The sequence below is a fragment of the Grus americana genome, chromosome 8, assembly GCF_028858705.1.
Source record: "Grus americana isolate bGruAme1 chromosome 8, bGruAme1.mat, whole genome shotgun sequence".
Lineage (NCBI taxonomy): Eukaryota > Metazoa > Chordata > Aves > Gruiformes > Gruidae > Grus > Grus americana.
In genome coordinates, this window is record NC_072859.1 from 31,935,309 (window position 1) to 31,948,926 (window position 13,618).

At 38.1% G+C, this 13,618-nt stretch overlaps 1 protein-coding gene across 14 annotated transcripts in view; it reads left to right on the forward strand.

The window, feature by feature from the left end:
* FGGY (FGGY carbohydrate kinase domain containing) overlaps positions 1 to 13,618 on the forward strand; it is a 322,392-nt gene that overhangs the window by 197,902 nt on the left and 110,872 nt on the right. For all 14 annotated transcript variants that reach the window (XM_054834554.1, XM_054834558.1, XM_054834553.1 and 11 more), the window contains one exon: positions 7,501 to 7,589. In XM_054834554.1, coding sequence (XP_054690529.1) covers positions 7,501 to 7,589 — 89 coding nt within the window. The remainder of the gene's footprint in view (positions 1 to 7,500; positions 7,590 to 13,618) is intronic.

A 13,618-nucleotide genomic window follows, 5' to 3' on the forward strand; every position in this document is an offset into this window, starting at 1 on the left:
GTGTTCCTTTCAGTGGATCCTCAGTTCTTTGGAACTCTTAACATTGTTTTCTTGAGCTTCAAAGTTTATTTAGACCGGCATAAGTATAAATGTCTCTTTTTGAGTTTATTGCTTAACCGATAAATATTCAGGGTGTTCCTTTGACTTTTCCATATTCCATAGTCTGTGGAGTCAGATGTAGGAAACTGCAGTCTTGCTAATACAAGATAAATTGCACAAATGTGTCTGTAAACTGAATTAGTTTGAGTCATTTAGGAGACTAGTGATTTAAAGACTAGCTAGATGCACTTCTGGAAGTAAGTTATTTAAGGTATTGATACTAAATGACCCTTTGGACTATGTAATACCTGTAGGTTACTTGTATGTACCTTGTCATCAAAGCCTCCCTCTCCCTTTCCACGATGCTAAGCTGACTGTGGAAGGCCACATTAGGAGATCCTGTCCTCTCACTGTTTGCCCTGGACTCTCCTAGCTGTAGTATCTGAAAACTTGACCACTGTGAGGAAGGATCTGACACAGGGCAGTTCAGCAGTGTTGCTAAGTGTCAAGTGATTAGACTGTCCCTCAAAGAAAGGAACTGAATTTCTATTACTTCAAGAACTTTCATGTAAGCAATTAAAAACGTTGCTAGAGAATATGACTTAGCAACTTTACTCTGAATTGGTTGGAAGTAATGTAGAGGGAGGAGAAGGGGGAGAGGGCTAAGGTGACTTAACTGTGATTTTCCATTCCCATCATCATCTTGTTATTAGAATTGAAGTTGAAGATGACCTCACTGACTGTAAGGAATGACATGATGTCATTCTACGAGAAGTAGATACTGGTCCTTATCTCTTGTGGCTTTCCTGTTACACTTGACTTGTATTTATTTGTAGAAGGTTTTTTCAGGTTTTCTTCCAAGTCACAAGTTACTCTCATCTGCTTCTTTTTGACTCTCTTTTCCATATAATGCTTTCTCTTGAAGACTTCTCTTCATCTCCTTGCATTCCTCTGTACGCAGAATAGAGATTTAACTAAGGACTAGAGGCTTCAGGGCATATTCTGGTCTTCCAAATCTTCATCTCCATTTCATTTTGGTTTTGAATTAAGAAACTAAACTACGAAGGCCATAATTGGTCTTTTGATAGATTTTGTTTGAATCGTAGTGGCTTACATTCAGTTTAGCATAATTGCTGCTGAATCATTTTACCCTCTAGTGCCTAGTGGTTAGACTACTTGAAATTAACTGGGTATTCTTGATGTTTGTGATTGCAGATAGGTGCTCATATGACAAAGCCATCACTGCAAGTGGAGTTTGTGTGTTGGGGACAGCTGTTTGCAGTAAATTAACCAAATGCAGCTACTGTATAGCTTATGGGGCAGTCTTGTTAAAGTGTGCACATCTGTGGTCCACTTATGAGGAACATTGTATTTCTCTGCCTGTGTGGACCATGTGTGGTGATAAAGAGAGTCCAGTGTTAAATCTGTAATGTAAACCAAAATGAATATTTGATTTTATAAAAAAGCTATGTTCTGTAGATACAGTCAAATTTGACTTTTGAACGTGGTCAGTTGAATTAAGAAGGCCAATTGTAGATGAAGTTGAAATAAAGAATTGTTACCCTTTCACAAATATTTAGAAACTAGCTGAAAGATAATTCTGACAAAGTCTTCCTGAACTCAGTAAGGTAAGTTTGAACTTAAACTTCACTGAAAAGGAGAGTAGTCCCTGGTTACTGGGTCTTTCAAAATAACCAATTAAATTCATTCCTCTTGCTCTTATTACCCTAGTTTTCTTCATTGTTTAGAATTATCTTGCAAAATGTTATTGCAATAGTTCTTTACTTCTGTAGTTGCAGGTACATTTTTTTTGCAGCTTTGCTTGTGCTTTTTTGTTGACTTTGGCTAAAGAAATTGGATGTTCACTGCCCAAAGGAGTGTGTAGATAGTTCTGGTAAGTAGATGTGTGCAGATAAACTGAAAATGTAGGTACATGCTCCTTCACTTGGAAATTATTTTGCTGCAAATGTTTGTCAGAACAACATAACTGTACAGATCTATGCTATGGCAAACCAGTGTGACAGCAGTGAGAGCGTAGCTTAAACAGAGCAGTGTAAAAACTACAGTGAAGGTTTGTCCAGCTCTGGAATTGGCCTGTTAGTATTTTTTTGTCTCCCCAGAGGCAGCAGAAGAAAAAATCTTGTTTACTAATTTCTGGCTGGAAATTTTATTGTAGCTTGTGCCAAAACAAAAGGATGCTTGTTATGTTTTCCTCATACTAATGACATTACAGATCAGCTATTTCTAAAAAATATTAGTCCCATTAAATCAGAGGTGCTGTAGCTTATTCTAAATGGGTGGGAGATGCTGGACTGGGAGTACGTATTTGCTTGGTAACTGTCTCCAAATGAAATGCAATCTTCCTATACTATGCTTTCACAACTCTGTTGTTAATATGGTGTATAAGAGCAAAGAAGAGCCTCCTTTTAGCAAAAAAATCACTTCACAGAGTGACTGGCTAGCATATCATTCCTCTGCAATCAATAACTAAAATCAATAGGTTTTTGAGTAATTTTCTTTTTTTTTTTCCTGGCACAGTGGTCAGTGATCTTTCTGTACGCTACAGTTCAGATCTTCAGTTACAGCTGCCATTTTATGCATCAGTGTTCTTCTTTCTGTATGCCTGTGACTTGCAGCTACCAATGGGATAATTTGCAGAAGCAATTAAGATATCTCTTTCCTTGGCTGTGGAAGGAAGGAGAATAGTGGGTGTACTGGCATGAGCTTGGCAGCAGCTTCTTTGTTGATGCATGTCTTCTCCATTGCTTGCTGCCTTTGCAGTTGGCATTTTGTTTTTTGAATGTGACTTGAATATTTTTCCATTAAGATAAATAATAAATTCCATGTTAAGTGAGAATTAGTCCAAGCTACTGAGTTTGGAACTGAACTCTTGATCAGAACTGTTTATAAATGCTTTAACAGCACTGTGTTATCAAACTCCATACATAGCGCAGACATGTATGCATAAGTTGTACTTTGGACTGTCGAGTTTGGCTTTTAGTTGCAGTTGCTAATCAAGCAGAAGTGCCATTTTAAAAAAAGGATTAACAGCTGAGAGACTTTGAAGCATCTACACCTCTAAGTATCTCCTACGTAGTCTGTCTCCCAGCCGCATCTCTCCACTCCACTGAAGTGTGATGAGGCTTACAACATGCACACAGATTGTCCTTCTGACCTTATTACAGCTTCTGCCAACTCAACATTTAATGTGCCTGTTCTGTCTCTCTGTAGCCCATTCTGACCAGGACTCTGATGCTCAGGGTGCCTCAGGGATCCGAAAATATCCACACGTGTCTGAGTGTCTTGGTGGAAGAGACAGTGTGTTGCAGCAAGGCAGTTTTCTCCACCTTCAGCAGTAGCCTTACTCTAAGGTTTTTGCTTTCCAAGCCCTCCCTGTCTGCCTGCCCCATTTCGAGCCTCAAGATAAGTCTGATAATTCAGTTAATTATTTTTTTACCAATTAGAGTGCAGCTGGTAGTTGCAAAGTTGATCAATTTGCAGCCTTGGCTCTGGCAAGGATAGAATATCTGCTCAGACCCTGTCTTGGATGTCACCGAATAGCTCTATCACATGGTTTGGTGTCCAATCTGAAGTGTGGGAGATCCAAGTTCTAAGTCCTTGCCTTGTCTGAGTAGGGCACAGGACATCAGTTTCTTATATCCTCATGAGTGCGTGCATTAAGTCTTCAGTAGTTCTCTTTCTTCCTTTCACACAATGTATATTTGTCTTCTGTAATTTAGAAAAAGAGAGGCTGATAGACTACATAGCCTACTATTACAGATTAACTGCGAGACTGAGATTCAAATTTGGGGTTGAATTGGGAAAAGCAGACGATTCTTCAGTGAATGAGTCTCTTTTCTGATTTTTAGATGACTTAGATTTTGACCTGATGTGGAACTTGAATGCTCACGCCAGCTTTCTTTTTTGCACTAAATGGTAAAACGTTTTTGTGCTTCCATCTGTCCCTCCTGGTTCTAATCTAGATTTCTAACACACCAGTTTGGGATGATTTTTGAATTAGTGGGTTTTGGCTGATAAGTAGGCATGAAATTCAGACTGATACCCTGTGTTAAATCAGGCGTATTGCTTCTAGTTCATCTTTAGTTAATCCTGTGGGTAACAGGGATCTGATACGAAGGCTGTTTATAACGGCATTTAAGATAATTTGATTCATATTTAATCCGTATCAGCAATAACAAAAGTCAGGACATCATTGGTGTTTATATACACATTATAGTTCTGGTGGAAAAAAATATGTTTTCACAAACATTAGATATCTGAAGATCACTTCATCTTATAAGAAAATTATATACTCAGTAAGAGTAGAAATCAAAGGATTCCGGTACAGAAACAGACTACCTCAGCAAACCAGGAAAATATGAATGTGAAAGTGAACAAACACATTTAACACAATTGTGCAGTATGGCTTCATGATAATCTTTTGACCTGTCAAGGAATACATGGGCAATGTATCAGTTCCCCGATCCCTCACTCTCCTAGACCCTTCTTGACTAGGAAGATTAAAAGACATTGTACTTCATAATTCTTAAACTCTTTGAGCCCCCAAGTATTTGGGATTATCTGTAAGGATCTCAAAATTACTGTTTGGAGGTATAGTTGTTAAAAAAAACCCCAAAACAATCAGAAAGAGAGTTGAAGAAAGGGGAATCCATAAGTACCCCTGGAAAATAGAAAGATTGAATTAGTTTCTTTACAAGTGAGTTTGGAGGGTGAGTCGCAGGATATGAATACAGCATTGGGAACGTTCCCGGATCTTTTCCACAATCCGTTTAATGTGGTCACAGATTCCTGACTGTGAGTAAAAATAAATTAGAATTAACTTCAGTGAGTGTCGAAAACATGGAGACTTTTAAATTTGTTTGGAAAAAGCATCAGGGCATGCTATGATTTTTTTTTTTTTGTCTGTACTAATTAGTGATGACAAAGCATCAAGATGGCAAAGAATGAATCATTTGGATGTTCATGAAACAACATATTTTAGTGTCACTAACATGTGGCTTTTGGGAATTCTTGAAGTAATAGACTAAGGATCCAAGGCGTATCTTTGATGAAACAGATTTGTTTGAAGAGGACAGTTATTCTTAATCCAGTTTCTTTTCTGAAAAACACTAATAGCCAGACTAGTTGTTTCTTGAGGACTATCAGGTATGCTAACAATACATAATGGCTTTTATTATCAAAATAATGAGGCTGCATGACCTTTGTACTAAACTATGGAGCACCTTTGCATTCACATCTAAAGTTAAATTTCATGTGAGTAGCAGCCACATACGTCTAGGAGGTAAGTTAGATCTGAGTGATTAGGAACAGACATCCAAAGGATGCACCTTAGTTTCTGGAATTCATAGATTCCATTTCAGTAACTTTCTGGACTTGTAAGATTTTGATTTGATATCACATAGTATATGAATTAAGTTATAGAGCCAAATAATATTTCTTCAAATTATCTTTTAATTCAGCATGTACATTCCTGATACTGCATTTAATTAATTTTTGCTCCAGGAAAGTGACGGCAGCTTTTAAAATGCAGATAATTTGTCATGTTAGCTATTGACAATTTACTGAATAATTTGGAAAAAAAAAGCTTGGAAAAGAAAAGCATAATAACAAAGCTACTAGAACTTTTGCTAAAATACTTTGGCCTACTACTCAACTGTGTACCCCAGGTTCTTCAAGAGTTTTTTTGAGGGGAGAACTTGGAGTTGCTGTTGACAAAGCTTACGCTATTGACACTCTCTTAGTGTTTAATAGTTTAACTTCTCTGAAAAATCCTCTGCTGCTGGAATCTTGTACAAGAACCTTGGCCTGAACTTAAGGACAGTAGAAGAAAAAGGTGGGATCTGAAAGCTAAAAGACAAGAAGGCAAATAAACCATCCCTCAAATTTCTTGTGTAGAGATGAAGACCCACATAGCTTCCCATCTCGTGCACTTTGGAAGTATCTCTCCAGCTCTGCCTTAGCCTGCTAGATGCAACTGTTGACCTAACTGGTGTTCTTGCTGAAGCTGTGCCATCTAGCAAGGCTCCATGCCCAAAAGACCCCAGCTGGGATTTGCATTTCTAGTACAACAGCTGCTCTTAAGCGAGAAAACTTCATGCTGTTTCAATTATTTAACAAGCTGGTGGAGGTTTTTAAAGCAACCTTATCTTCCTGTGGAAGTCTGATTTGTGAACCTTGTGGTTGTCAGCACTGACTTTTGTTTGGTTTTGTTGTTCTTAAGTTATTGTAATGTACTGAGACCAGAGGTGGTCATTGTCGTATGGCAGGACAGTGATGCTTGCTCTTTGTGTCACACGGGAATAAAACGTTACTCTTAGGGAAACTTTCTTCCCATTCATCACTGTCTGATACCTATGGCAAGTGTCATGATTGCTTTCATGGAAAAGTAATTTTCAGAAGATGCGTTGCTATCATAAACTGAAATCAGACTGAGATTTGGTGATAGAAACAAAGAATAGAGCCTGGCCGCCCAGGTGATATGGCTGGCCTCTTCCAGTAGGTGACTTGCTTTCTGGACCACTAGCTCTCTGCAGAGTATGGTGTTGGAAATTTTCTGTAAATGATCTATCTTGGTAGAAGAGTTTTTTAGGAGTTTGGAGATGTCAGGAGCTTGCAGGTGTCATACTCTTGATTGAAGGGTAACTGTCTTCACTTATTCCCTCATTCCCTCAGCTGAAAAAATAAGGTTGAACCTCTTTTCAGATAGAAACAGGCATTCATACTGCTTTGTGTATTGTTATACATTTTAAGGAAACTTTGCAGAGGGACAGAGTTTGCAAAGATAAACTTGTGTTAATTGTTTATGTGAATTCATGTGCATGCTGTGATGGCAACTGTAGGGTTGTAGTATGGATTTAAAGCTGATTGTTACTGGTTAATCCTGGCAGTTGAGAGCTCCCAAATGTCCCAGCTGTGGAAAAAGGCTTCACTGAAAGCTTACAGGTTCTTGTATGCTTCGATCATATTTCAGTCATTTTGAAATAGATTTGAAAGCTTTGTTCTTGTGCTCACAGAACTGTTTGTTTTCTTCCTGTATTTACAATTCAAAAATACTAAATTTAAAATGGTTAATTTTAGAAAGTAGGGCATTCTTTGAGCAAGTATTCTTTGAGAAAGTTGTCTATTGACTTTGAGACTGTTCTGACATTGAGCAGCTGACAGGGAACTGAGAGAGCCCACATTATTGATCTGAAACATGTGCCTCCATGAACTCTTCACAGGAAACACTTTTCTTATGATCAGTCTGTGGTGGGGGAAAGGCTCAGTTCTTCAGGCAGTAAATCACTGTCAAGTGAGTAGAGCAGACTGGATGATCAGAATATTTGGTTTGGAAAAAATATCATTTTTACATAAATGTCAGGGGTTTTTAATTGCATTAAAATAAGGACATGATCATGCCTGGCCTCTAATATCTGCATTTCTAAAATTTTTTTTTCTTAGAACTTACAAGAATCATGCTGGGAGAATGCAGGCTACTTCTTCGATCTTCCGGATTTCTTATCTTGGAAAGCCACAGGTGTCACTGCAAGGTATGTTAACTATAACGATATGATTTGGTCTTCTTCATCTATTTTCTTATGTACGTTTCTGCTTTAATTCATTTTGACTGGACATGCTGTTATGTACATCTGTCTGTAATTCAGCCTGCTCCAAAACATCTTGAACCTATCTCCTGCTCCCATTGTGCATTCCTCAACACAGTTGTTCCTGTGAGCAGTGTAATTCACAGATACAGTATGTTGCTACAACTGTCAGTTAATTGATCTTGTACTCCATTTTGGAACATAAATATGATTGCTCTAGTTACTGTGAAATATGCTTCTAATAATTATTTGAAATCTGTTTTTGTTGACAAATGTATTGACTTTTTTGAGAATTGGAAGAAAATACTTTGCCATGTGGGAGGGATCTGGTAAAATGTTGTTGAAAATGGTCACTTCACTGTAAAACATGACAGCTGTATTGCTCCCCAAAAGCATCCTAGAATATTCGCTGAGCAGTTAAACAAAACCCTGTGAGAGAACCCCTTTAAAATCTTGATTAAAGTGACCACTACAAGTGAAGCGCATTTGCAGATAAAATGTGTGAGCAAATCATGAAATGTTGACCGTGTGCTAATGGTCACCTTGTGCTAATGGCTGAAGAAGCTAAAATAGACTACAGTCCATGTGAGCTTGGAGTCAAATATGATTTGGAATTTATTTTTAAAGGAAGGGAAGTAGTTTCAGAGAGAATGGTGACATATTTGAAAGAGAATTCTTTTCTTGGTTGAACAGGAATCTCCAGCATTGATGAACAGATTTCCCACTCTCGCTAGAGTCCCCCCGATCCATAGCACGTTCTATCTGTCTTGTTTTTATAGTGGTAGCCATACTGTATAAAAGAAATCCCTCTCTGTCCTTCTCTCTTTCCATCTCTCTTAACCTCCAACCTAGTGTAGTTTGTGAGAGCAGATGAAAAGAACAATTCCTTCCTCCAGACTTAAAAATGTAACTGTTATTATGAGTAATTCTTTAGCTGTTGAGAAATGAATGATTGTATCGAAGCTGCAGAAATAATCAATCACTGCTAACAACTGATGCTGCAGTAGTGGGGAATCTAGATTCCTTTTACTTGTTCCTGAAAATTCCCATCTACTGTGGTTTTCACAAAACTCTTGCTAGAGTTACGTTAGAGTACTTGCTATTCCAACATAGTATTTGTCCATCTGCTTGCTGCATGTACCTGTCAGTGGTTATAATTTCTGTGAGGTCTCTAGGGACAAGCAGGTGTTTTCTTGGGTGTGTTGTGGTACTGTCAGCTGGTGGCAGGCTGTCATGGCTTGCAGTGGACTTTGGGACTGTCTAAACTCAGTGAAGCTCAGGTTTTGCTTTGGAAGTAGGTCTGAAAACAGAGGGTATGGTGGTAATGACAGCCTGGCTTTGGCTTTGTGTTCTTAGCTGTAACTTTCTGGAGGTGATGCAGAGAATCTCTCTTAAAAAAAAAAAAAGCTACAGAAGATTATACTCAGAAGTAGAGCTGACTGAATTTTTACTGGCAAGTTCATTGCTTTAGAAATGACAGTTTGATTATTCAAAAACTTTTTGATTATATTGATGAATGTTGTAAGGGAGAAAGGAAAAAGATTTTCTGGACAAAGTCTTCCCCCACTCTTTGGCTGAGAGTCTTCTATTTCGGATAAAATAGTTCCTTGTACACGCTCCTTTGCTGCCTTAATGTGCTCCCCGGATTAAGCCCATCGTTTTGACTCTAGTGGAATGTCTTACAGGGTAACAAAGGAGGAAGAAAACGATAGGAAAATAAGGACAAGAAATGTTTTGTTGGAATCAAACCTAATTTTTTTTTCTTCCTCTGCTCTCCTCCATGAACACCTGTTTCTTGGGAATTTCCTAGTAGTTTGGTGAAGTAATTTGTCCTGCATATGCTCATAATACTAGGGAAGTGTGAGTTTATCAAATACAAGATTCTTACCACCTTTTCTCCCTTTGAGCACAAAGGAGCCTATTCACAAGGCAAGACACAGGGTTAGTCATTGTGAATCATACATAACTTGGCCCTAATAAAAGCAAGATTTATTTTTTAAAATTTGTTTTGGGGATTTTACCAAAATAAATGAAATTCCAAGGGTACTTTTGTAAGAAAGACTTCTGCGTGCATTGAAACTATTACTCTTGCTTCTTTAAATTTTTAAGGGGCTCTTTAAAACATTTTGTATGTGTTTAACATTTAAAATATACGTGTATTCTTTTTGGCTTCAGTGAGATTACTCAGTTAAGTAGTGTGTGAGATCAGGATTTGAAGTATTTGAAAAGCAATTCTTGATGTGTGTTTCTGAGTATGAAATTATTTGTCTTTCACCTTTGATTCTGCTGGCTTGAACTGCCTTGTAGCCAAGTTTTTTTCCATTGGATATATAATAAACAATAAACGCTTCTTACCTAAAACGTGGAGACTCAAACATATTCTGAGATTTTTACCTACTGACTTTGAAATTGCTATGTACCTCCCTGAACAGCATCCGCCCATCAGTTGCAAAGGATAAGTTCCAAAATGTTAATTCCCGTTGTTCTTGGAAGATTGTTGCCTGTAATATTACATACTAAAAATAGTTATTTTTTATTATTTCTCCTTTGGGTTGATGAAAGACCATTGAATTGTTCTGAATGATCGAGACGGCTGACTCGTTCTGCATTAAAAAAAATGTTACTGACAGCTCTTTATGGAAAAAAATTTAAAACTTTGGAAGTTCCCCCACTCCTGCCCCCCTTGTTGTAACAAGGGTATTGGTTTTGCCGCTTGAATGCTCAGTTGTCTTATTTCAGAAATGCTGTTGTGGAGAGGGAGAGAGCTGTTTTTTCACGGACATGTTAGCAATGTTTTTCAGAGGCTCAGCACTTTTACTCATGGTGAGTGTGACTCACTGCTCTCTTCCACCCACCATCTATAACCTCTGATAACTTCTCCTTTATATGGTATTTTGGGTAAAGCTATCTTAATAAAATCTAAATGCCTATCTGGTTTAGTTACAGGTTACTGTATTATGGATGGAGAATTCTTATCAGAGATGCACAACTGCAATTTTGTTGTATTTCTGAAGTCTTGTGAAGGATTACATTGCAGATAAGAATATGGCTGAGCTGTTAAATTGGGTAGAATTCACACACAAATTTCTCGAACGCCATGTGTATTTAGATCAAGCCTTCTGTTTCAGGGCCATTTTCAATCATAAACAACTCACTGGAAAATTAGCTAGTCTCTACTGGATGTTCATGGTTTAAGATGAGCTGAAACCAAAGAAAGATTAAACTTGTGGAGGAGGATTTGGAAACGGAGAGAAGAATGTCAGGCTGACATTGAGGTAGAGAGTGTCCAACATCATGCTATAAACCACCTCCCAAAATCACCCCAAAAAGCTGGAACGAATTGTGCAGAATAATTCTTTTATATCATTACACTCTAGATATTTTAATACTTGGGGAAAGTAATGTGTTATCTAGTAGAGACTTCATCTCATATATGAATGTTGACCCAAATAATTTTCCTGTGGAAATACTTGTCTAGTCAGTCTTCAACTGCTAGCCATCACAACAGGGGAAAATGATGTAACAGAGATGTTTCTTATATTTTGGGGGGATCTATTGTAAATGATCTTCCAAGAGATCTTGGGATCGTGAGTTTCTTCAGATAAAATCAGTTTTATAAAACAGAAATTCATACTGTTATGGTAATTACAGATGGCAAAGTGAAAGACAAATGTTTGTAGTTCACAAAAAAATTTCTGGGAACCACATAACTAATATTAGGCTATATCTGTGTGAGAGTGATATCTTTTTAATATACAGTATATTTTCAACAGGAAAATACCTTGACAATTTTTTTTTCTTTCATTTATGAGAAAGAGCCTGGTCCCTTGGCTTGTGCACATTTAAATAGCTGACTTTTTATGTTAAGCAGTGATTAAGTCCTTAAGGTTTATTTGTAACTTGTTCCCAGTTGCTTATCGTTAGCTGGAGATAGCTCTCTTGCACTGATTTAAATCCAGAGAGCTCCTCTGATGTTAGCAGTGTTGATGCAGAGTACACTGGGATAAGTAGAAGTAGAGTCTGGTCCATTGCTGAACTGCAGTGGTGGAAGTTTGTAATAAAACATTAAAGCTAAGAAGGTGCTTTTGAATCCAAGAATCTGAATTCAAGTCTCTGCTCTGTTATGTCCCTTGTGTGATTTGGAGAAGTGAATTAAATCTACATCTTCAGAGGTGTTTAGACAGCTGAATACCTTTGAGGATTTGATTTTTGTTCATCCCTGTAGTTGTTCTTCATCTGTTAAACTGATGCATACATACACTCTTATGAGGTTGCTTACTTTAACTGCTGTGAGGTATGTCATCACTGTGGTTAGTGGAGTCCTCACCAAATATTTTATCCAGATAGGCTGGAAACTTTAAAACAAGAGAGTTTGGAAGAGGAGCTTATGTTTAGAGTCACTGTTGAAAAAACAAACTGGTGTGAGTTAAATGATTATCTGAAGGATGCCTGTGTCTTTTTAAAGGATTGGGCAATCCTGGTTAGTGAAATGTGGTAACTGGAGCAGCACAGACACCAGATTCTTGGGGCCAGCTGCCCTTCCCTTCCTTCCTAGCCTTTGCCATGACTAATGTATACCCTTTGGCTGGGATTCTGCTGTTTGGCTGCTTCTTGTTTATATTTTGTGCCTACTTCAAAAGATGCCTGGTCTAAAAATTAGCCCTCTCTCTGGAAAGAAAGGGGCTAGGGAATATTTCAGAAAGCTTTCCTGATTAGCACTGCAGCCCATGTGGCGGTGACAGTATCCTGAATTGCACTCGGGTTTTGTGTCCTGTTTATGAAATGAAACCCAAGACTTCAGACTTCCAGACTTGTTTGGAGAAGTCTCTGGAGAAGGCAGAATTATCTTGAAGGGCTGGTTGGGAGGGGAGGGATGGTATTTTTGTGGATTGGACAAACGAAGTACCATGAATTTCTTGTCATGGAGCCAAAAGCAAGTGTCCCTGTGACGGTATCTTTGCCAAACGAAAGAATTCCACTCTTTCAGGCTTTTAATGAATTCAAAACATGTTCTTTGGAGACTGGTGACACACAGACTGATCCAGTGTAAGAAAATAGGAAACGTGTAGCTGTAAAAGTTATCAAGACTGTGAAGGGCAGGTGCAATGTAGGCCATTGCTGTTAGGTTTTATTTTTTTAATTTAAAAAAGACATGTCCTTGAGTCTACAGAGTAATCTGAAAGAGTTCTGTGTGCTAAATAAGAAAATTGTTAGCAGGTCTCGTTAATGTTAGCCAGGAAGCACACAGGCAAACAGGAAGCTTTAGCTATTGTTATTGTACAAATGCCCTTTACAAAATATTAGCAAAAGAAGCTTAATGTGTTTTCCACAAGAACAGGAGCCCTTCATAGTGTCTAACGGTATCTGCACAGTGAAGAAAAACTGCATTGTCCCTTTCCAACAGCTTTGACATACATTGAGACATTGCATTTCAGAGACTTGCATTCAGATCCTCAAATATTTACTACTATGATTATTTTTTTAAAGATGTTAGGATTGTTAATTAGCTGTGACAGTATCTAGCCCTTAGTTTTCTATTGTGTTCATTTGCTGCTAAAAAAAAAGTCAGCTAGGTCAGTATAGAAAAGGACTGGGGGCAGGCGCGGTAGTAGATGTATTACTGGCAGCTTGCCACAGAGACAGTGAACTCTGAGCCAACCATGAAGTCATTTTGAACTCAGGGAGTCTCACTAATCCAAGGCAATGTGTCTTAATTTGACAAAGCAAAGGCTGCTTGATAAGCAACCCCCGCTAGAAATGCTGCTAAACGGGGGTGTTTGTAAGTTTAGATTGTGGACGAGAAATGTGGTGATACGAAAGGAATCATCTTGTTTTCAGGTTCTTACTCCCTCAAGCCCAAAGGCAGGCTTGGCTCTGTTCTCCCGTGCAGTTTGGGCTGTGCAGTGGCTTGATGTGAAATTTGAGAAACATATGTAGTTTTCTATTTCAGGAAAATGATCTCAGGGACTGAATGT